At 37.3% G+C, this 22,353-nt stretch overlaps 2 protein-coding genes and 1 pseudogene across 3 annotated transcripts; 2 read left to right on the top strand and 1 right to left on the bottom strand.

Annotated features, from left to right (window-relative positions):
- Positions 1-1,117: 1,117 nt before the first annotated feature.
- Positions 1,118-1,227, bottom strand: LOC135606333 (U6 spliceosomal RNA; annotated as a pseudogene).
- Positions 1,228-5,559: 4,332 nt separating this feature from the next.
- Positions 5,560-7,301, top strand: LOC135605981 (probable LRR receptor-like serine/threonine-protein kinase At1g51860). Its single transcript, XM_065096642.1, has 3 exons — positions 5,560-5,660; positions 5,760-6,306; positions 6,615-7,301. The coding sequence occupies exons 1-3, from the start codon at positions 5,567-5,569 to the stop codon at positions 7,072-7,074; spliced, it is 1,101 nt and encodes a 366-aa protein (XP_064952714.1). The 5' UTR covers positions 5,560-5,566; the 3' UTR covers positions 7,075-7,301.
- A 6,542-nt stretch (positions 7,302-13,843) lies between these two features.
- Positions 13,844-21,031, top strand: LOC135605980 (transcription factor bHLH155-like). Of its 2 annotated transcripts, XM_065096640.1 has the most exons (10): positions 13,844-14,803; positions 15,622-15,828; positions 17,171-17,249; positions 17,347-17,388; positions 17,496-17,555; positions 18,263-19,468; positions 19,571-19,672; positions 20,317-20,457; positions 20,530-20,655; positions 20,745-21,031. In XM_065096640.1, the coding sequence occupies exons 1-10, from the start codon at positions 14,703-14,705 to the stop codon at positions 20,832-20,834; spliced, it is 2,154 nt and encodes a 717-aa protein (XP_064952712.1). In that variant the 5' UTR covers positions 13,844-14,702; the 3' UTR covers positions 20,835-21,031. The 2 variants fall into 2 exon arrangements, with proteins under 2 accessions (XP_064952712.1, XP_064952713.1); XM_065096641.1 differs by lacking the exon at positions 20,745-21,031 and having other exon boundaries at positions 14,559-14,803; positions 20,541-20,655.
- Positions 21,032-22,353: the final 1,322 nt, after the last annotated feature.

Here is a 22,353-nt window from a genome sequence, read left to right as displayed (position 1 = left end):
TACTGTAAGGCTATGATAGTCTTAGCTGGATTGCAAACGATTGTGGAATCTGATTGAGTGGATGTGAAATCTGATTGGTTGATCATTATCAATATTTTAAAACATATTTTGCTTGCTCCATGATTCATTAAAAATATTATTTTATATATTTGAGCCTTGTAAGATTATTTTGATGTATGTAGTCTTTCTCATTTATATAGGGAGAGTAACGAGATGACTAATTGGTTGGTCAAGTATGGTGGACTGACTAGGCATCCGATTAGATATGACATGTAATTGGATTGTCTACGTGTGAGACCCTTTATCAAAACTTACAATCAATTGGCTCATGAAGTATATATAATATGTTTAATAAATTTAATGATATACATTCCAATCCAATTAACATATATTCAAAATAAATTAAATTTAAATGGTGCTAATACAAATGGTTATCACTACCAAATCAACGGATGCACAATTTCTTTATCAATTTGAAGGGCAATTCAAAAATAACCTTTTTATCTCTTTTGCATATTAGTCCTCTTTAAGTTTTACATTTACAATTAGGTCCATAAATTAAGAGGAAGTACTATAGTATCCCCCCTACCTTACACCCAAATGAAGAGGAAAGTGATAGATTTGTATGGGTATAAAAGGACTTCAGAAATGTTTCTCCGAAAACATTGATACTCTCGAAGAAAATTTTATTGTTGGAAATACATATGAGAGGAGAACACAAACCAATTCTTCTATGAAGTTTATTATCGAAGTCAATAGAGGTAGACTTAGTCTACCTCCATTTTGTTTTGCTGAGAAATCCAATTAACAAAACAGTTTGCTTTTGCTTAACTGAGGAAGACCACGTAATTATGATCTCAGGCACAAGTTTATACAATCACGTTGCAGGCAAGCATATATGTATTTAACCTCTCTCTCTCTCTCTCTCTCTCTCTCTCTCTCTCTCTCTCTATTTGGCAACTTTTGAGAGTATTTTGGACATTAAAAAAGAATATGCACTGATAACAACTCAAAACAAAATGAGATATTTGTGTGATTGAAAAAGTCAAAACCTTTTAACTTCTCTATATGAATAGAAGATCAAATTTTGTAATTGTTTTCTAGCTTTTGCTTTAAAAAAAATTAGGATCATTTCTCGATTTGTGCGTGTCATCTTGCAGAAGGGTCATCCTAATCTTCTATGTATCATTCCACAAACTTCATAGACTGTGGCATGGAGGGAGATACGAGTTACAACGACACCGCCACCGCCATCATATACGTACCGGACGCCAAATACATCTGACTCGGGAGCGAATCACAAAATTTCAAAGACTTGCATGGAAGCTACTACTGCTTCAGCGCAGGCCGAGACACTACGAAGCTTCCCGAATCGATCTCGCAATTGTTACACCATCTGCGGAATAAAGCAGGGAGAAAAGAACCTCATACGAGCTTTGTTGTTACATGGCAGTTACGATGGACTGCCTCCGGTTGTATTTGACCTTCGTCTTGGGGTGAACTTTTGGCAATCAGTGAATATTACTGGTGCTTCAGATCTACTTGAGGCCGAGATCATCACTGTCGCTCAGGTGGATTATTTCTCGGTTTGTCTGGTTAACACTAATTCTGGTACACCTTTCGTTTCTGCATTTGAGGTGAGACAAATTAGTAGCACAGATGTTTTCAGGGATGTGAATCAGACCAACTCCCTGGTTCCTCACTGGTTCAGTGATCATGCAAAATTCTTGATTTTGAAGTCCTAATCACATCAAGCTTCCAATGGTTTGATATGTCTATGAATAATACGAGTGGTGGCATCCCCTTCTCTTTTTGTTATGTTAGTTTTATCAAGCAACAAATTACAAGGAGGAATTCTCGACTCCCTCAACAATTTACAAAGTCTAAAGCCACTACATCTGAACTATAATAATTTTATGGGGCAAATCCCTCTAGAAATTTTATCGAATTGGTTACTCTTGATTTCGCCTTTGTCGACAGTATACCACATTGGATCGGAGAAAGCCTGCCATACTCGAGAACTCTCAACCTACACTCGACTGTCTTTACTGGTAGCATTCCTCAATTATCTCATCTTAGATCTCTTCGGACAGTGGATCTCTCGAATAATCATCTTTCAGGAACCAGGTATTTATTTTGATGCATTACTCCTCGAAGATCACTTGTGGCTCTTCATAAAAGGAAGTGAACTCAAATACAACAACATCATGCAACTTTCAATAGAAACACATGATTGCGTATATTTTCTTTTCATGAGACGCAGGTCACATGATTCTAGTTTTTGTAGGACTTATATGGATTCCTCTTCGATGCTACCTTCCTTCTCTTACCTCAAAAGCTTAGTTCATCGAGATATGTGTTCTCTGCTTATAAAGTAGTACATAAGGGACGAGTATTTTTCGACAAACATGTATGGTGTTCTTTTGCTGCCAATCTTCCATGCAGAATTGCTTTGCCAAGCTTTCGGTTGTCGAGGCACTCGTCATTGCTTTTCTATAATAAACTCTTCTTTTTTATGTAAAAGATTTCACTCTATTCTGCCCTCCGCGAACGTCCTAAATAACAATATCATAATACAAATATTGTCACATTTTCACAACCCAAATTATAGCGTAATTCAATCACGTAAATATTAGTTAAAAGTTCTAAGAAATACATGATCCCTTCTAGATCGATCCAAGTTGATGGGTCAATATATCTCCTTGATTGATCCAATATACTTAAATCTAAATTAATAATAATAATATATACATAATATAATCATTACAATTACATTTGCGTTATTTCTTTTAGCATACGTAGGTCGTTGGTCTTACAATCTCAAAAAATAAAGTTAATTAGTAGGTTGGAATATTGAGTCCAATAATTCAATCCATGTGATGGTGAGCATATGCAAACTTCATACCTAAGGATGAACTTTTGGCATGGTTACGACTATTTCAAACTCTCTTTAAATCTTTACATCTTTTGGTTAATAATTGATGTGGATGTAAGCTATGAAAACAACCACTGCATGTACATCTTCCAACAACGTGTGTGACATTTCAAATATTTATCAAAAATCATAAAAGTGACATCTGATAAATTTCTTTGGAACATTGTGTACATTCGTTTGATCAAGTAAACGAAAGTGAAATGAAAGTGATTTAAGTGGATTTTTTTCTTTGGTTATTCTTTTATAGAATAGACAAAGAAAGTGGGTCGAGTCAATGATATTTCTTTTTAAATTTTTCTACACGTCCACAAGTTTTCCCATTTTACACGGCGAAATTAATCCTTCTGTTAATGATTCATGACACGGTTTGGTTTGTGATACAACATATGCTATGAATATTTCAAACTCTATCTAAATCTCTACATCCTTTGGTTAATGATTGATGTGGATGTAAGCTATGAAAACAACGTGTGATATTTTAAATATTTATCAAAAATCATTAAAGTGATGTTTTTGTTGGTAAATTTCTTGACTTCTTTCGAACATTAAGTATATTCTTTCGTAGAATAGACAAAGTAAGTGGGTCAAGTTAATGATAGTGATTTTGAGTATATTTCTCTTTATATTTTTCTATAGTCAATGAACCTTCATAAATTTTCCCCTTTTACACGAACACGCTATGACTATTTCAAATTCTATCTAAATCTTTACATCCTTTGGTTAATGATTGATGTGGATGTAAGCTATGGAAACAACCACTCCATATATCATTTCTAGCAATATGTGTGATATTTTAAATATTTATCAAAATTCATTAAAGTGATGTCTTTTGTTGATAAATTTCTTGACTTCTTTCAAACATTAAGTACATGATAGTGATTTAAGTGGTTTTTTTTTCTTTGATTATTTTTTCATAGAATAGTCAAAGTAAGTGGGTCAAGTCAATGAAAGTGATTTTGAGTATATTTCTATTTATATTCTTTTATAGTCAATAAACCCCCACAAGTTTTTTCGTTTTACAGTGATGAAATTAGTCCCTTGGAACGATGAGTCATTGATTGATGATGCATTTAATGTCTGATAATTATACTAAAAATAATAATAGGAATTGTTATAACTGCATAAATTTATTGGGCTTGCTCCGCATTAGATCATTAAATTTTTAGATTTATTTTTTTTCTAAAAGTATTATTACAAATATTTGAAAGCCCCGATTAAATCTCTATATCCTCCCATAAAGATTGACATGGATATAAAGCTGTGGAAAAAGCCACTGTTTCAAAGATCAGGTAAATGATAACGATTTAGAGTAGTATTTTTCTTTGTTGGTTTTTCAGTGAATACATATCTTCTAAATAAAATGACGGAGTGTCTTTCTCATCTTTTTTGAAATCATATCTCTTCTGAGGATGATATTTTATAATGTCCTAACACGATCTATTCATAAATCTTGGAATATCATATGAGTCAACTAGGAGACTCCAAATTTAGATTTTGATCGTGTAAATGTGGTGGAAAAGCCCCGATCTCTCTACGACACCCAATTTCCAAATTAGTGTTGAATAGTTTTCACCGTGGACTAAACTAGCAGCCCAGTAATGGTATCTATCGTCCACCAGTAATGGTATATATATATATATATATATATATATATATATATATGACTCTTTTGAAGATATTATTAAATAATTTTTTTTTTTTGCACATAATTATCAAACATCTTTTCTGTATGATCACATGAAATGTCTTCTTCCTCCATCCTTCTCATCTTAATGATCTTGTCATCATACACCCAAATTAAGAGGAAATTATATACGCGAATCCCTAGTGAGAGGCGAATGGTATACAAGATCGTCTAATAACTACAACGACTAACAAAAATATTGATTTCTATAAGCCATCCTCAATTCATTTACTGAATCAAATAAGTATTATTAGTCTCTACCAGAGAAAATATTTTCTGACAAAAGTCAGATTAAAAAAGTTAAAAGTAAATTATAAAGCCAATAGTCATGTGTAGTTGAAAGCTTGAAACGGCAGTATATTCAAGCTTTGGAATTAAATTCCAATAAAAGAAATATAGCATACTGAATCAAAGTTGTTGATCAATTCCATGGTTCTGGATTTTGGTTACTCTTGCACTGATATAATGTATAGCTCATGAATACAGTAAATTCTCTATGCTGAGATATCCTCTTGGTTCTTGAAAAAAAGGAAAGATGTCCTAATTCCTACATTCTATCAATCACATGGTGTCTCCGGTCGATGGATCTTCCAACTTGGAAGAGAAACAAGGATGCTTATATCAGTATGATCGAAGTTTTAAGTCGGAACAAACAATGAGAAGTATAGAGAAGTACGCCACTCGAAAGCACTCATTTGGTGCCATTTAACGCACTGTTACAGGGCGCTACAAAAGCAAGATATCATCAAGCTCTTCAGGTGGAAAGAAGGACGTTTCTTAATCATGGGTGGGGGTGGTTGGAGAGACTGTTGACGGGTTCTCTTTCTTTGAACGGTAGCCTGTGCTTGCACTCTCATGTTTTTGTGGCAGTCGCATTCTGATGTTTATACATCAGAAGTTTCGCAGCAAGTGAGTCACCCTATCTATAAGTAGACACAGCTCGAACCATGGCTGGTTACTCCTGCAAGCCAGTACACAAGATGAGGTCTCTTATTTTTCTAGGTTTCTTGGCGGTAGCTCTGCAGGTTAATGCCCAACAAGGTGAGCAGCAAGTGTTCCCATCCTCCCAACTTTACATCAAAGCACAGTAGACTTTTATAGGTAAATCATCTTAATATTTCTGTATTATTCTTTCTACAGGTTTTGTGAGCATAGACTGTGGCATGGATGGATCTACGAGTTACAATGATACCGTCACGGGAATCACATACGAACCAGACGCGGAATATATCGACTCGGGGGTAAACTACAAAATCAACAAGACGTCCTTAGAAACAGCTATTCCAGTGCAGGCCGAGACGCTTCGAGCCTTCCCAGATGGAGATCGCAATTGCTACACCATCGACGGAATAATCCAAGGAGATAAATACCTGATCCGAGGTTTGTTCTTTCATGGCAATTATGATGGACTGACCTCGGTTGCATTCGAACTCCATCTTGGAATGAACTTTTGGCAACTAGTGAATATTACTGAGCCATCGGATCCAATATGGAGGGAGATTATCACTGTTGCTCAGGACATTTCTTTCTCGGTGTGTTTGGTCAACATTAATTCTGGTACTCCTTTTATTTCTGCGCTTGAGTTGAGACATATTGGTAGCACAGATGTTTACAAAGATGTAAATCAGACCAACTCCCTGGTGCTATACGCTAGGGTTAATACGGGAGATGCTGCTCAAGACATAAGGTAAGCTCCTGATTGTTCTATGAGGAACATATATAATTAAATTAAGGCAATGAAATCTTATAAGAAACTATGACCTTAGTTATTTGGGCGCTTGATCTTCAAGTCCTTTCTAATAAAGAGTCTCTAAGGTTATTTTGCCTCGTCTCTCCTTTGGTCCTCCTCGTTCTTCAGAATTAGCCGTAGCTCTCTCTGTTAGCTGACTTATCCCTCTCTATCTCTCTCAAGGCGTGTATCGTTGGATTGCTCGAGTCAGATGTATATATATTATTTATGTTCTTAGTGAACTGTTTGTGTTTGCAAACATATAGGTATCCCGATGATGCCTATGATCGCATCTGGCAGCTCTACATTACACCAACTGTATGGGCCGACATAAATTCCTCGCTGCCGATTCAGACGAGCCCAGGCGATGCCTTCCAAGTGCCTGCTGTTGTAATGGCCACCGCCGTGACGCCGGCAGATGACACTTATTTGAAGTTCTACTTCCGAGCGGACACCGGAGTCGTCTACTACGTCTACATGCACTTCGCGGAGTTTGACGCCCTCAGCCAGACCGAGAATAGAACGTTTGATGTGCTCGTGAACGACGAACTCAAAGTGAGCAGCTTCAAACCGGAGTATCTCCTGTCAACTCATATAAGCCTGAGCGTCACGTCTGCCCTCGGGACGGAGGTCACCTACAATTTTACCTTAAACAGCACTAGTGGCTCGAGCTTTCCTCCCATCCTCAATGCGATAGAGGTCTACAGTGTCCTTCCACTGCAATAGGGATCTACAGGGCACAACAACCTACGTACAGACATGATGGTAGTTCATCTTGGCGCTTACGCGTTACGTTTAATGTTGTGTGGTGGTTAATAGTTCTGTACGTTTGATGAAAGAATAAGTAATCCTCTTTCGTTAAATAAGGCTTGAACCAAGTCAACTTTCCATGTACTTTCCCAAAAGTTGTCATTCTTTACTAGCATATCAGCTCTGATTGGCTCTTCTCAGGACTTCCCAAGCTTCCTTATCTGCAACAATGGGGCAAAAAACATAAATCTTATTTTATATGATTCTTCCTTTTTTGTCGTTATACCATAGCGAATGAGAAAGTTTTTTTTTTTTTCAAGAAAATAATATATCAGAAAAGTATGAATCCCAAAACTTATATTATAATATAGTTTAAAAAAAATCTGATATGGGAATGACCCAATGAGATGTCATCTCATGCCGAGCATTTTATCAGCTCGATATATTCATCGAATCACTTTTATATATTAGTGTCACTCAATATCACCCTGGACACCCAATCAATCTGATGTATCAATCGAGCAACCATCGTAACAACAAATTCGTTCTATAATCATGATGTTCGAATGTTTAATGTACATCCTTATGATTGAAAAATGATCCTTAATTCTACACAATCATCTCATAAATTAATACTTAATTTAACTCTAACATTTATGAATAAAGGACCCCACGTTGCATTACATTTTGTATTGCACCAAAAATCGTAGCAAACTTACAATAAAGTTATTCCTTTTGGCCACATACCTACTACTATCAAGAAAAATTATAATGGCATTACCATCCCTTGCAACAAACCCAAGACCACCACTAAGACTATGGTCCCAATGGCAAGGTAATGGCGTTGTAATTCCTGCACTCTGGTTGTGCATTCCGTGCGGTGGTGCATGATGTTGCAGGATCTGTCTGGGCTCGCTGCGTGATTAAGCTATGAGCTCTTGTCCCCGTTGCGTGTCAATCATTTAAGCTATGAACTTACCACAAATTGCACAGGTAATCGATCAGCGTATTTTTTCTTTCTTTTCTGAAATGAAGCTAACTAGCAGTCATCACTGCCCCTATGTGCTTTTCATTAGTTTCCCGTTCACAAAATGTAGCCTTCTTTCTTGGTAGTGTTGATCTGACCATTAGAAGGAGGCCTTTCATGGTCTATGGGCGCTTTGGTCGGCAGATAGATAGTCTTCCAATTTACCTGGCATTTGAATCCACTGCATTCTGTATCTCCTGCCTACAAAAGAAGGATTCTTGCGGCATCTATGTGTTCTGTTCACAGACAGTTTCGGCATACCACCGTATGGTCTATCGGAGCGGAGATCGACACACTGATGACAAGAGTTAGAGCTTCGAACACGGAGGGATTTCGTTCCTAGCAAACTAGATGGCCTAATGCATCTGAAACGAGCACGGAATTCTTGGAGAAGTTGGTATACCCTGCATATCGTGACTTTCTTGCACCGAGGATGCATGATGATCATTTCTTGGATCTTCAATGGTGAAACAGAGTAGCTAAATCTACAGGTTCTGCTAATTAATGGAGGTCTTTATTCTGAACGAGGACCAGACCACCATATTGGTTGCTCTACAGTCTGATCTCGCAAGAGGAGAGTAACGAATGCAATATGGAGTTCTCGACCTTGTATTAGCCATAAAACACTTGGCAATTTGGAACCTGGGCAGAGTTCTGAATCTTGATCATATGAATTCGTCTCTAATCCTACAATATGCTTGCTTATTTATCGTTAATGATCGAATCCGACGATTGAGAGAAGGATGGTAGACAGAATTCTCCTCCTTGCCAAAATCTGTCTTACCTGAAAAGCTGATTATTCCTAATCCTACGGATTGAAACTGCAAGTCTTAATTCTAACACATGAAAAATAGTAGCAGCAGATCATACTTACTCTGTAAAATTCAGTAATTACAGACTGCCATATATCACACTTATATTTCTATCGCCGGAACATCCACACGTATGCTGACTTAGCATGTTTGTGCCTTATTGCAGGAAGAAAACAGAGGCCCGTGATCACCGACGCGGACTCTTGTTTGCACCAAGAAAGCCAGGTTGGCGTCGATCACCTTTGTGATCATCAGGCCAGCCGACGCGAGGTGGTTCGCCGGAGGGGAGACTTCGTTGAAGTCGAAGCAGGCAGAGGTAAGGCCGAGGAAGAGAAGGATTGGGCATCTGATGACCTGAATCTGCTGGGGTCGCCGGGCAGTTGGATGTAGTAAGCAGAAGGTGATTCATGGAACCATGAGGCCTGTAGATGATCTTGTCCTCCATTTGCATACTGGCTTATAGCTTTGTAGATGATTGGGATGAGACCCTCCATTGATGCTTCCTTGTCTACTACTAGCCTTGGGAGTTTGGGAGGGTTGGCTTATAAAGAGAGGAGGGACTCAGGCTAGATGAGGTGGTGCGTTGCCTGCAGCTGCTCAGAAGCAGCTAAGCAACTGGTGAGGTCAGGAAAGGAGACTCCTAAGGTGGTAAAAGAAGGCTGATCAGTAAAACCTTGTGCTGGCCAATAGTAGCATTTTGTCTGTCAACATCCTACCAAATCCAATGATGACTACTGCATGAGTTTGCTAAGTATTCAACCCTTGCGATGGCAGATTAGTTGGGGCACCCATCCAGCTTCAAACTCGTTCTTGTTCATAGCTCACTACCTCCCATCAGTAGCTTGATATCAAATTCTCAAAGTTCCACAGTTTGGTGAGGTGTTCTTTTCAGTGCCAATATCTGAAAACTCCTTGGGACGATCATTGGAGCATGAAAGCTTTTTTCTTTTCAGAATATACTTTTCAGATGAACCCTGGGATGGCATGGTCAATGACAGTAGCTACATCTAGAACCAAGCAAGCAATTGGTCTCTGAAGACTGATATCAAAAGTTCACATATATTGAGTATGATGTTACGACCACTAAGAAATAATAACAACAAGCAGGACTTTTTTTCGTTACTATAATTTCAGTGGAACACATTGACAATTACGAGTCATCTTATGGAATAGAGTAGTTTAGGATAAAGACATGCCACCTTTCTGATTGAGAAAGGCTATGAATCTTGGAAGACTACAAGTTCACCTCTTTCTGTGCATCATTTGGTATAGAAATTTGATCAAACAGTGGAGATTGAATGCCAGGATCTAAAAATAAGGTAGATTGTGAAGCACCAACTTCAAGCTAAAAGGAGCTGGATTCCTACAAGTGGAGTAACTGAAGTGTTTATGTAGAAGGAGGGGAAGAAAACCAATGGAATATCCTTGTAAATCTGCAACAGGGCTGGACTATATATAACACACAGTAGAAGCATCAAGAAGAGCATTGCGGATATTTTAACTTTACATACATATATAGTGTGCTTCTGTGTTCAAAAGATATAAATACACCTACCCAATGTTAAGTTTATATTAGTTAAGCTTTATATGAGTAATTTTACATATCATTGCATCGGAGAAGACAGCTTTTTATTCCCTACAAGACAATGGCTATAGAAGGTTGACTTGCAATGCCACAATCTTTAATCAATTTCTCCTCCATGTTTTGTCATATCTAAAGGATTCCATCTACATCAGAGCTCATCCAGAGAAGAGTCAAAAAAGACATGCCACTTTAAACATGTACATGGATATCTTAGTCCATACCTTCTTTTAATAAAGTATCAACAATGCAGGATTGTGATGTCATAATGTTGCTTATAATAATTATATGGAGACAAGTGTTAGGCCCAGCAATCATGTACTTGAGCTCTTTCTTTTATTTTTCCCTTGCCTGTTGGTTGGATAACAAGGTGTTTCAATCTAATTCAACATATATTCATGATACAATCTACATCAGTGAATTATTTACAAAGGGAACATTGATCAGCATTCCTACTTGTTAATATTTACTGACAAATCAATGCCCATCAACTATATAAAATAAGAACTGAATGAGGGGTAAAAACTTGATGTGTAACTTGCATCAAATTAGTGGTGACTAAAGGCCATGCTGTAAATTTCTTTTGCTGCCAAGTCTTTAGTCACCCAAAATATCTATTATTCTGTGACTGCAAGCTTGTAATGTGTTATTTAAATATAAATATTTAAACACCACCTAATGGAATTCAGATCCAAAGCCTTGATATCTAAACCAACCACTGGAATTGATGTGAGGTTGATGATGGGCTGCATTGGTAATATGTCAGCAGGTCATAATGGGCCTGCAGTGAGGTTGGCCCCTGTAGGGTATAAAAAGCCATTGCAGGTTAATAACCTGGTAGATAGATTATTGTGTTGTGATCATTGGTCTCAAAGTATTAGTTTGGCCCCTGAAAAAGATGGGGGAGATGTTTTGTCATGTAAGGTGAATTCTGGAGCATATGTGATGATCTTAGGCCTTGTTTAAGGATGTTGCTAAATATCCTACTGCTAGCAACTAATATGGGTTTCCTGGAGTTATTTCTACACGCTCAACAAGCCAATCTCTTTGAACAGGGTGTGGCTGCTGTGACATCCTTCATCAAGTTTATTACAGAACTAGAGCATCACTGTTTAGATTAAAGCCCTTGTTCTTCTCTTAATGAGTAGAGATGTTGCTGAGGACGAGATGCAACTTCCGTCATAGTGCTATTCCACTTCAACACTACCAAATGACCTTGTCGTCTTCCCCTTATCTACTGAGATCTGACTCTGAACTCTGTTCGGCGGGGTGGGGTGCCGTGGTCCAGTGCCTGTTGGTATCGTGATCTCATCCCGAATTTTCTATTCTTAGAAGGTGACAACGTGAAACTGACCTCCACAACATTCCCTCCGAGATGCTACGGTTCCTGTGTTCGCTTCCGTAGCGAACAGCAAATTTGGTCTTTCTATTGGTCGACAAGTGGGACACGTGGTGTACAACCAATGGCAATCAGCTCTTTCCTGGTTGGCGGCCCGTGCGAGACGGATGAGCCGAGTTCACATCGAGACGCGCACAAGCTGACGCAAGCGAGTGCTCCTCTTTGGAAGGGCGTCTCTTTCTCTGTGGCACGACCCAATCATGGCCGTCGATATGGGAGTGGAGGTGTTGATCAACCACCACGGGGAAATGGATTGATGGTGATGGGTTTCCAATTGGAGTGTGAGACTGACGTGCCTTATGCCGCCCATTAGTATATTAATCGTGTTGGTGAGAGTCAATCGCCCTTAAAATAACACGAATAATACATCACATTAAAAAAGGATTTTGTGCAACTGTAGCTACTAAAATAAAAAAAATTAAATTATTTATTTATTTTTAAGATGGGAACAGACATCACCAGTGACCCGATTTTAAAAGGAATTATATTTCTTATAAAATGCTGTCGTGAAGCTGATAGAGATACGATATTAAAATAAAACCAATAAGGTGTGTAAAAAAAAAGGTTTTTATCGTTATGTTTTTACTTTACCAAATACGAAAAATGAATCAATCACATCATGAATGAAAAATAAATCCACTCAAGTTTGGATATTGATAAAATATTATATAAATCCAATACAATCGCTATATAATTCAAATATGGTGTAAACCAATAAATGATTTATTGATAAAAAACCTAATGAATATAGAAAGAATATATATATATATATATACATATTATATTTAAAAATATAAGTGACAAAAGCTAGATTCGAATTCAGGTCCTTTGTGATATATTGTCAAATTCTTTTTCACCTAAACTAGTTAATATTTTTAAAAATATATCAAATGATATTTTGAATCTTTAACCTTTGATAATAAAAATTGATATATTGGATAATGTATTAAATATTATATTAGATAGTTTTAGGATGACACTCATCTATTGAAAATTTTACCTAAACATATCTTTTTAAAATATATATTTTTAATATTTTAAATTTATTATATAATTTTATGATCTTCCCTGTACCCCTTATTCTTTTTCCCTTATGAGACCGAGTAAAGGCGGAGGAGGATGATATCCCTTGAGTGGTTGACTTGAACCAAATTAATTAAAATAAATTTATTCATATGAACCACTTAAAAAAAAAGATTATAGAAGAATGATAAAATTATCAAAAGAGGTGAATCATCTTGCAAAAATAAATTAGTGATTATTTAAAAATAAAAATAAAGTTATCTTATTATTATATTTTGGAAAAACACAATTGACAACTGTCAATTGAGATGATTAATAAATAGATGATTAAGATGGAATAACAAACTAGACGACAACAATTAGAGGCCACTTTCTCTTTCACCACTATCTCAAGATACCTATTATTTTTGCTAGTTGATGCTTGCCAGCTGCAAGTCGGATTGCTGTTATTTGTATGTTTAGAAATTGAAACGCACATTAAAAATTCGATTTTTCATAGCGATAACATATTTTAGGGACCAATCATTCTTATCCCAACGTCGTTACACATCATGCCGACGTAATCCTCCGGCACTCACCTACTTTGTGGGACCTCTCGAGCTACGAATCACGGGATAGGACGTTGACACTGGTACGCATCTGGGTAGGAATCACTGCTTTCTCATGCCGACGCCGATCGCGGACATAGGTCGGGCTAAGTTGAAATCTACCCATTCTGTACCTGTCCCTCGGCTGCGGTAGCCTCCGCTCCACGTGTGGGACAACGCAGAGAAAGAGGGTATCGAAAACGGGTAGGACACGTAAAGTTTTGGTCAAAGTCTTTAATGCAGTTTAGTGGCTCTTTTCACGTCCGGCATAAGGCTCGTTAAAAGGCAAACCTCGAAGAGCTGCGGGAGCAACGCAACAAATTGGAATCCCACCCCTGTCTCTGTCCTCCCGCTTCCTGTTTCGCTAGAATTGTCTCTTTCGCTGTTTCCTTAGGTAAAAAGTCTCTTAGGAACGGGGTTCACATCCATACCGTGACCCTCGCACCCGTCGGAAATAGCTTCGCATTCCGAAATTGGTGATGCTTCTGGTTTTTGTTTGCTAATTTGCTCTTTTTTCTGAAGTTCTCAACATACTTCCTGAATAGATACTAAAAAGTTTGGATCTTGGGGAAAGATCTTGATTTTTCCAAAGACATCAGGAGATTGCTTGTCTCTCTGCAAGAACAAGTGCGCACAAAGGTGCTTTTTGTGGTGCTTCTCTATCTACGTTTGTGTTCCCTGGAATCGTCGTGTGACGCTGCGGTTGATAAGATGGTGCCACATGAAAGTACGATAGAAATCTATGTTAGCTGTTAACAAGCAAGAAATTTATTGATGTCGCTGGGATCGATCATGAGCGAGAGCGGTCTTGAGTAGATAGATCTTAAGCTTTAATCGTTCGTCTCTGTATCAGTTAGGAGATTGAACTTTTTAGGTTTCATCTTACTCGAGGAAAACAACGGGGCCGAATAACTTCTTGAGTGCTTCGTCACCGGTTCTTTTTGTGTCGGACAGCGGGTACCCGACTGCCAACACGGCTATAGCCTACCTAGAAACCAGTAGGCGGAGACAAACGATGCGCTTATTGCTACTTAGTTCTGCTGAGCCACCGATCAAACGACGAGCTGGTTTGCGGAGGAAGCAGGCAGGACGGGGCTCCTACCGAGGCAGCTGAGAAGGGTGTATGATTTCTTGGGATTTTTACGATTTCAGAGTTCGTATATCAAGTTTCTAAATGAAAGACACCATTGCGTTGAGGCAGTTACTTAGGAGTCTGTGCCACAATACACAATGGGATTATGCTGTTTTTTGGAAGCTTAATCAAGGGTCGGAGATGTAAGATTTCTTCCTTTATAGCCATTACTTGGTGATAGAAGGATATCCATTTAGTTGTTCTTGATTAATGCTGTTTTCACTTGACTTCTGAATGCCTATATAACTTATGCCTTGGCTTAATCAAACGCACACCAAGTCTTAGTTCTTAAACTGCATCAGGGTATGTTTAACTTAAATGTTCACTTAGAGTTATTATGTTGAATTTTTGATGCTGCTGTAGGCAGAAGTTGACTCTGAAACAGCTGGTTTACTGGGTCAACCTGTTTCATTCAAGTAATCATATATAGTTATGTAAATGTTGGGGAACTTTGATTGTTATCTTTTACCTTCAATCCATGAATAGTTGTTATTAACTTCTAATTCAAGCCAAGCTGAGACAAACTTCGAGAGTGCCATTCTAGATTCCATTTTTATTTTTTATGTTTATTAATGTCAAGGAGCAGCAGAGCAACACTAATAAGAAGACATTACTAAGGATAAAACTGTCATGAAGAATCACTGGCTATGAAAACTTTTGCATATTTCTTTTTTCTTCTATTATATAACTTCTATATTACCTGGATTAGTGGCATCTTTTGACTTGATTATGCTCTACTTATGCAACTATTAGACTACGCTGGCTGATGCTTCTGTTTATGGTGCTTTTTCTCTAGAGATATCTGATTTATAGACAGTTTGAACAATTACTTTTTTCTTAGTCACAAACATCAGCAAAGATCTTTGCTTTAAATGTGAGATTCAGCTAGGTTACAGCATCGTTAATGCTATTTCTGCACCATTATTTTTGTTTACTGCTCTGTCATGTATTGTTGTTTCAGCATATTGTCATGGGAGGATTCTTATTTTGATGATACAAAAGCAAGAGTTATATTGGAAGATACTCTATATGATGGACCTCTTCATATCAACCCTGGGATGATATCTTTTGCTGATTCTAAGGATGCTCAACATCAAAGTTGTGCCACTCATCCAATCAAGGTGGCACTGGCAAATTTGAAATATCATCATTACTCACTTGGAGAAGGGTATGCAGACTGATCCATTTGTTATGCTTTTCCCGTTTTCCTTCTGTCCTCTTTATATTTTTTGACTATCACATTACCATCCATGACTCTAGACAGGTTATGCTACTGTCTCAGTTTCTTATCTCAAGAGTTTTATCATCTTAAACTTTTTGAACAGTCAGTCACTCTTTATACTTTGTCACTTTTTTCTGTTTCGTTCATAATAACTTACGTAGACATGACAGAAAGGCTGCTTTAAATCAATTAACAAGTTAATTAAACTAAATTTTTTTGGTATTTGTGTATCATCGACATCCTTCTGTATTTTTTCATTCCTTGTATGGATATGTCAGCTCATGAAGCCTTGTTATAAATCTTAGGTTCAAATAATTTGGTGTTCCCTAGCAATCTGTGACCTTTAAGTACTTCTAAGAAGAATATCTAACTAAAATGGTGTCAAATGTAAAAAAATCTGTCTTTGAAAATCTTCTTTCTTATGCCGATTTAATGCTAATAAAGCCAAGAATTCTAGAATTGGATGTATATATTTGGACCTTCTCAAATAGATGGAAAAGGCTTACTGTTGTGTTATTATGTAGTGTGATACACACCCGTATGAAAAAAGGCTCCTTTATGAATATCTTACTATTTATCAGATAGATTCTTGATCATGTTCCACTCTGTCCAAAAGTTACAGTAATGGGAATAGTTGATCATAACAATGATAGGACTTTCCCTCTTATGTCTTCAGTTAAAACAGGGAGACATGCTCCTGATGTCTGAGTAATTCTTTCAAGGAAAGATGAGGTTAAACGGAATAAGCAACCAAGGCCTGACCAAGCACTAGGTTCTAAAGTAAGAAAATATCTGAATCTAAACAAAAAATGTGGTGCCTAGTAGTGGTCAGAAAGAAACAGAAAACTTTGAACTGGAACACTGTGATGTTGATGGCAAACTAACCATCCATAACCAAATTAAATTTTGCTGCCTGAATTCATTGTCTGACCAAGTTGATTGTCCGACTTAAATTACATGTTGTGTTGAGCAAAATACTTGGCATGCAAGTCGATCTTCAGAATTAACTGGAACACACTGAGCAAAATACTCGTCTTGTCAGAAAGTTTGAACAGGAAACACACTGATGCTAATGGAAAATTAAACCATCCATAATCAACATTATTTTTGCTGCCTGAAATTCATTGTCTTATCAAGCTGATTGTCTATCTTAAATTACAAGTTCTGTTGAGCAAAATACCTGTTGTGCAAGTTGATCTTCAGAATCCTGCATCTGGAATCTTGTAGCATCAGTTTTTTTTCTCAACAAGGATATCTTGATTTAGAAGCTTGCATGCTCGTCTTACAGGTTTGTCGGCAAAGTGGCACTTACTCAGGGGCATTACTGGATCTTTGCTTGTGAATTGAAATCTAAAGTCCAATCAGATGTGAGTTGTTAGTTGGGTCACTGCTATCTCAAAATTGGCTACTATTATTTTGTGCATCCAATGAAAATGAAAATTGAGGGAATTTTTTTCTTTGCAGTCATGCAAGGATTGGCAACTGCTGTTGGCAGCAGACATTAAGGTAGTGGGCATCCATTTCATCAAGAGTTTTACAAAGATTTTGCTCTCTTGCCTTTTGTCTATGGATTTTGCTAATAAATGCACTTAAGCAATTTAGTGGTTTTGCAGACTATTCTGCTTGTACCTGTTGCCCATTATGGAGTTGTGCAGCTCGGTTCATTAGAAATGGTTTGTTCCACTGATCTAGTAATATTAGTTTATGTGTGCCATTAAATATTTGGTTCCTCTGACCAGTTTTTTTTTATTAATATACGTCTCTATAGAAAGAGGAAAAATACTTTTGGTTGAATGATCCCCTTGCTCTATCTTTCAAATTTCAATTACAAACAACAGAGTACTTCATCCATTAGACAGTCTGTAGCACAATCTAATATGAATGAAGGATCATGATCCCGATCTGTTTTCAGTATGTATCCCTCTTGGAGAGAGAAACACTTGTATCGAAGTAAATGCAATTAGACAAATATTATAGCACTTTTACTGAGGCCATTTCTTATAAATGATTATCAACAGAGAACTTTCTCTTGAACAACTAATAGATAGCTCCCATTATCTTGTATTCTTCATTTTCATCTTATTGTTTTCAGGTTTTCCTGTTATGAGAACCCAGGTAGTTTTCAGATTAGGGCAAGTAATTTCACCTTATTGCAGCCTATACTGCAGCCTAGGGAACCTGCTTAAAAGTTATGATTATTCCTCATTTTATCTTTGATATAACATTCTTGGTTCCAGTCGAGTGCATTAAGTCTTCAAGCTGTGCAACTTATGTTAATCATTTTGAGATTTTCCGTTGTTTATCATTTGCCATGGTGTGTCCATTTATATCATTTGCCATGTTCCATCTTGAGAAATTTTCTTTTCCCTGTAAAATTCAGGTTGTGGAAGATTTAGCATTGGTTTTTCACATTAAAGACTCATTCTCTACTCTTTACCATCACTTGGCGGCTCGTGATAGTGGTACTTCAGATTTAAGCGTTCATTGTCCAAGCATATCATCACCAATTAATAAGCCACTGTTGGCCAACAGTTCAACATCAATTCTCAGTTCATTTAGTTCAGCTCAATCACAACAGCTTTTGACTATTGATCCTAATGCATTGTCCTTTTTCATGGTCAACCATAATTCTCCAACACCACAAAATGTTATGGAAAAAAAACTTGACATACATGCAATAGATGCAGATAAAAATTTGACCAAGGAAAGGTCCAATTATTTGTGGTTTGCATCCACTGAAGAACCGCAATGCTTTGGCCACCCAAATAACTTGTCTGAAGGCAATATGTCCGATTTTTCCTTCAATGAGAGTGAGACAAAAATAACTTTTCAACCAGATCCTTTAGATTGTAAATCAATTTCCGGTCAAAAGCACCATGGCTACACTACAAGTGTTGAAGATATTACATATAAGGAATCAGATAAGAATTATATTAGCAGATTTCCTAGCTTTCCAATTGAATCAGAGCTACACAAGGTACTTGGAATGGCTTCTGTAGAAGAATATGATGGCTGTTTCTTGAACACCACTTTACCAGTGGATGATGGACATGGACCCATTAGTTCAATTACCAACTTCCAAACTGTGGGATCTGAGTATTATGATCGCACATTTAATGAGTTAGGTTCATGGTTAATTGAAGAAAATGACACAGAATATCTGTTGGACACAATGGTAAGCAGTTTACTTTGTGACTCAAATGATGATGCATTTGAGGGGAAATCTTTGAGATCATTCAGAAATAATTCTTCAGAGAAGCTCATTGAATCTTCCGTCAGAGAGAGTGAATCTAGTGTTTTGCACATGGGAAGTTTGTTGACAACTACTCATCCAAGGTCTACATCCATATCAAAAGATGAAGAATACATGAACTCTCCAACAATTTCTTCTTGCATAAGTATCTGTGGGTCAACTAGTGGAGATAACAACAATCGCATGGCTAAAGGACACAACAGTAGAAAGTTGTCCATGATAAACAAAAGAGGAGGTAGAAAAGGCAACAGCCACAAACCAAGGCCAAGAGACAGACAGTTGATTCAAGACCGAGTTAAGGAGTTGCGGGAGCTTATTCCTAATGGATCAAAGGTAAACCATTCCAGAGCTCATTGATTAAGAAGTGCTATTACTATATCATATCTTCTGAACTTGGAATCATCTGTTCTAATGTCATTTTCTTGTGCTATACAGTGCAGCATTGACACGTTGTTGGATAGAACTGTAAGCCATATGTTATTCCTCCAAAGCATCTCCTCTCAGGCTGAAAAACTGAAACAAACTGCGCATACAAAGGTATATGAACCATCATGGAGTTCCTGATTATCATAAGCACTTCTAGTAACACTGTTTAAAATCATTAGTAATACTTTCTGTGCACCATTTAATCGCTCTACCTGGTTATCTATAATTTAACATTTGTCCCTTATCTACCTAAATTTTTTTGCTATTATTTTGCTTGCGGATTCTTGGTGTTTCCAAATTGTCATTGGTTATCTCATTTCTCAACCTAAATTCGTCAGTTATAGGATTGTTTTGTGTGTGTACATGACTCTGAATGTGGTGATCCATATCATGGTATGGATGACTGAAAATGTGGCTCACTCAAAGCACATGATTAATGCTCATGCACTTATCTGAGCTTCGAGATGGCACCCATGTGATGATATAGAGTATGTCTAGTAGCCTTGTAACAAAGGAAGGCAACATAATGTTGATCATAGGTTCCTGGGCTCAACTTGATATATAGAATATGAGCCCTAAACATTGTTTGTTCTATTAGAGAACTACCTCGATTTTGCTGCAATCATGACTACCTTGCAAGGAAATTATTTTGTTTAAGAAATACCCTAGTAAAAATTGGATGACAATTCCTGCCGAAAATCTTATGAATACCACATGTAGATCATATTCTTTCTGATATGTGGAAATTATTGCAGGTTAAAACTGAGGTTGACAATTCTGTGAAACCTCATACTCAAGCTAATGGAGCCAACTCAACCTGTGAACAGGGCAGCCAACCAGAAGTTTGGCCCATAGTAGTCGAATACCTTGACCAACCTGGGCAAATTCTTGTAGAGGTAATACATTATAACGAAATATCAAATAAATAATTATTTTCGACCTCCTTACTAAGAGATGTATCTGATCAGGTTCTGTGCAGTGACTACGGGCTCTTTCTGGAAATTGCGCATGTCATTAGGCGCCTACAGCTGACGATCCTGAAGGGAATTCTGGAAAGTCGATCTGACAAGCTTTGGGCTCATTTCATAATCGAGGTTAGCAGATATTAAGGTTTTCAACTTGGTAATCATTCAACATTGATGAATGAGATTAAAAACGACGACATGGCTTTTCTTTTCAACAGGTTTCCAGAGGCTTCCACAGGATGCATATTCTATGGCCATTGATGCAACTTTTGCAGCGAAATCGTGCATCCAAGCCCACCAAGTTCTGATCACTTGTGTCGTGCATACTAATTATGGTTGTTTGGATTACAGAAACCTGTGCTTATATTTGTAAAGACTGCTTTAAAATCAAAACGGTGGATGTGTGCTTAAACAATTTATGTACAAAAGTGATTACTCAGCCATCTAAATCATCACTCTGAATCGTTGACAGTAAACGCAGATCATTTATGACTTGTTTTGTGAATGTGTTTTGTTGATTGAACCAACTCAAAGCAAGTCATGTGTGTAGGTTCTTCTGTGTTATTGGCTTTTATCTCTCCTTCAAAACCTACTATGATGCTAGATATTTATAATCATAATACACTAGTTATGTTTATTAAGCAATGAAGATATCAGTTAATTATTACCTACTGATCGTAAAGTCCTGTGATCGAATTCCAAATCAACACATGTATTTGAAGAAGCTTGTCGTCTTAGAAGGTACAATGGGCATAATACAACCCTATACACGAATTCTCTCCTTGCATTTGTCTTATGATGTTGGGCATCCGAGGAAACATAAAGATAGCCAATAAATTCTAGAAAAGATTGATCCTTTCCTACCCATGTGTGGCAGTGACCCTGGGCATAAGTCAACCAATAGGTAGATTATATTGACTTTGAAACTTGTGGGATTGATCTCAACATCACCTACACAATATATTTATACACCCAATGTGGAAATGAAGAGACATGGCAACATGGTAGAAACTTCCTCCCAACACCTAGTCCCTGTCAGATTGACTTAACTGTAGGTTGTCTGGAGAAATGCATTTAGTAAGAGTTGAATAGGACAGTCTGATTGAGAGATTTTTGGGATCCACATATCTAAAAAAAATTTCATGAACACAACTGTAGGTTGACCCATTTCATGGTCCTGTAATAGATAAACACATTCATTCTCTGATACCACTGAGAATGATTTGCATAAGATCTGGCATCTCATGGCTGTATCACTCTTCAACACTATAATTTCTTGCCAATGTATTCTTTTATCTGTTTTCCTTGTGTTTTTTTCTTCCCCAAGGTATGAGTAGCTAAGGGATATAGATAGACAATGCAAACGATTAATATTACAACTAGAAGTGGGATGCCAAATTTGACCTAAACCAAATGGCCACCTTCTCTAACCTTGAGTCAACCTTTGACAGCTCCAAGTTTGATAAACCCAGAGTTGTACCAGTAAAACCACTCTATCTCCATGCGGTGTTCATCTCAGTCCTTCTTGACCCTGCAGTTGTCGAAAACTATCAGCTGTCTTCTATGAATCCTTGCATGGTGTATATGTCAAAGGCAGCATATATCAAGGTTCTGTATTGATGACAGCATTAATGACATAGGTTCTAATCTATACTAGGTTCTAACCTACATGTTTACCATAATATATTGCCATAATCTAGTTTAGCAATAGAAAGATCTCATCAGAATCTTGACTCTGAGTGATCTAGCTAACTGGGGCAAGGAGTTGACCTACTCTCAAGAAAACCAACTTAAACTTCTTTGGGTGGGGGCCAGAGAGTTGACAAA

The sequence above is a fragment of the Musa acuminata genome, chromosome BXJ2-2 (genome assembly GCF_036884655.1).
Source record: "Musa acuminata AAA Group cultivar baxijiao chromosome BXJ2-2, Cavendish_Baxijiao_AAA, whole genome shotgun sequence".
In the NCBI taxonomy this organism is placed as follows: Eukaryota; Viridiplantae; Streptophyta; class Magnoliopsida; order Zingiberales; family Musaceae; genus Musa; species Musa acuminata.
Note: the sequence above shows the minus strand (reverse complement) of the source record. Positions and strands in the feature narration are given on the sequence as shown.

What these genes read in the sequence shown, in the direction of transcription:
- LOC135605981 (XM_065096642.1), top strand. Translation starts at nt 5,567, where the DNA reads ATGGCTGGTTACTCCTGCAAGCCAGTACACAAGATGAGGTCTCTTATT. An exon ending in GCAGGTTAATGCCCAACAAG is followed by an intron (nt 5,661 to 5,759) that starts GTGAGCAGCAAG and finishes TTCTTTCTACAG; the next exon opens with GTTTTGTGAGCATAGACTGT. An exon ending in GATGCTGCTCAAGACATAAG is followed by an intron (nt 6,307 to 6,614) that starts GTAAGCTCCTGA and finishes GCAAACATATAG; the next exon opens with GTATCCCGATGATGCCTATG.
- LOC135605980 (XM_065096640.1), top strand. Translation starts at nt 14,703, where the DNA reads ATGAAAGACACCATTGCGTTGAGGCAGTTACTTAGGAGTCTGTGCCAC. An exon ending in CTTAATCAAGGGTCGGAGAT is followed by an intron (nt 14,804 to 15,621) that starts GTAAGATTTCTT and finishes TTGTTGTTTCAG; the next exon opens with CATATTGTCATGGGAGGATT. An exon ending in GGGCTCATTTCATAATCGAG is followed by an intron (nt 20,656 to 20,744) that starts GTTAGCAGATAT and finishes TCTTTTCAACAG; the next exon opens with GTTTCCAGAGGCTTCCACAG.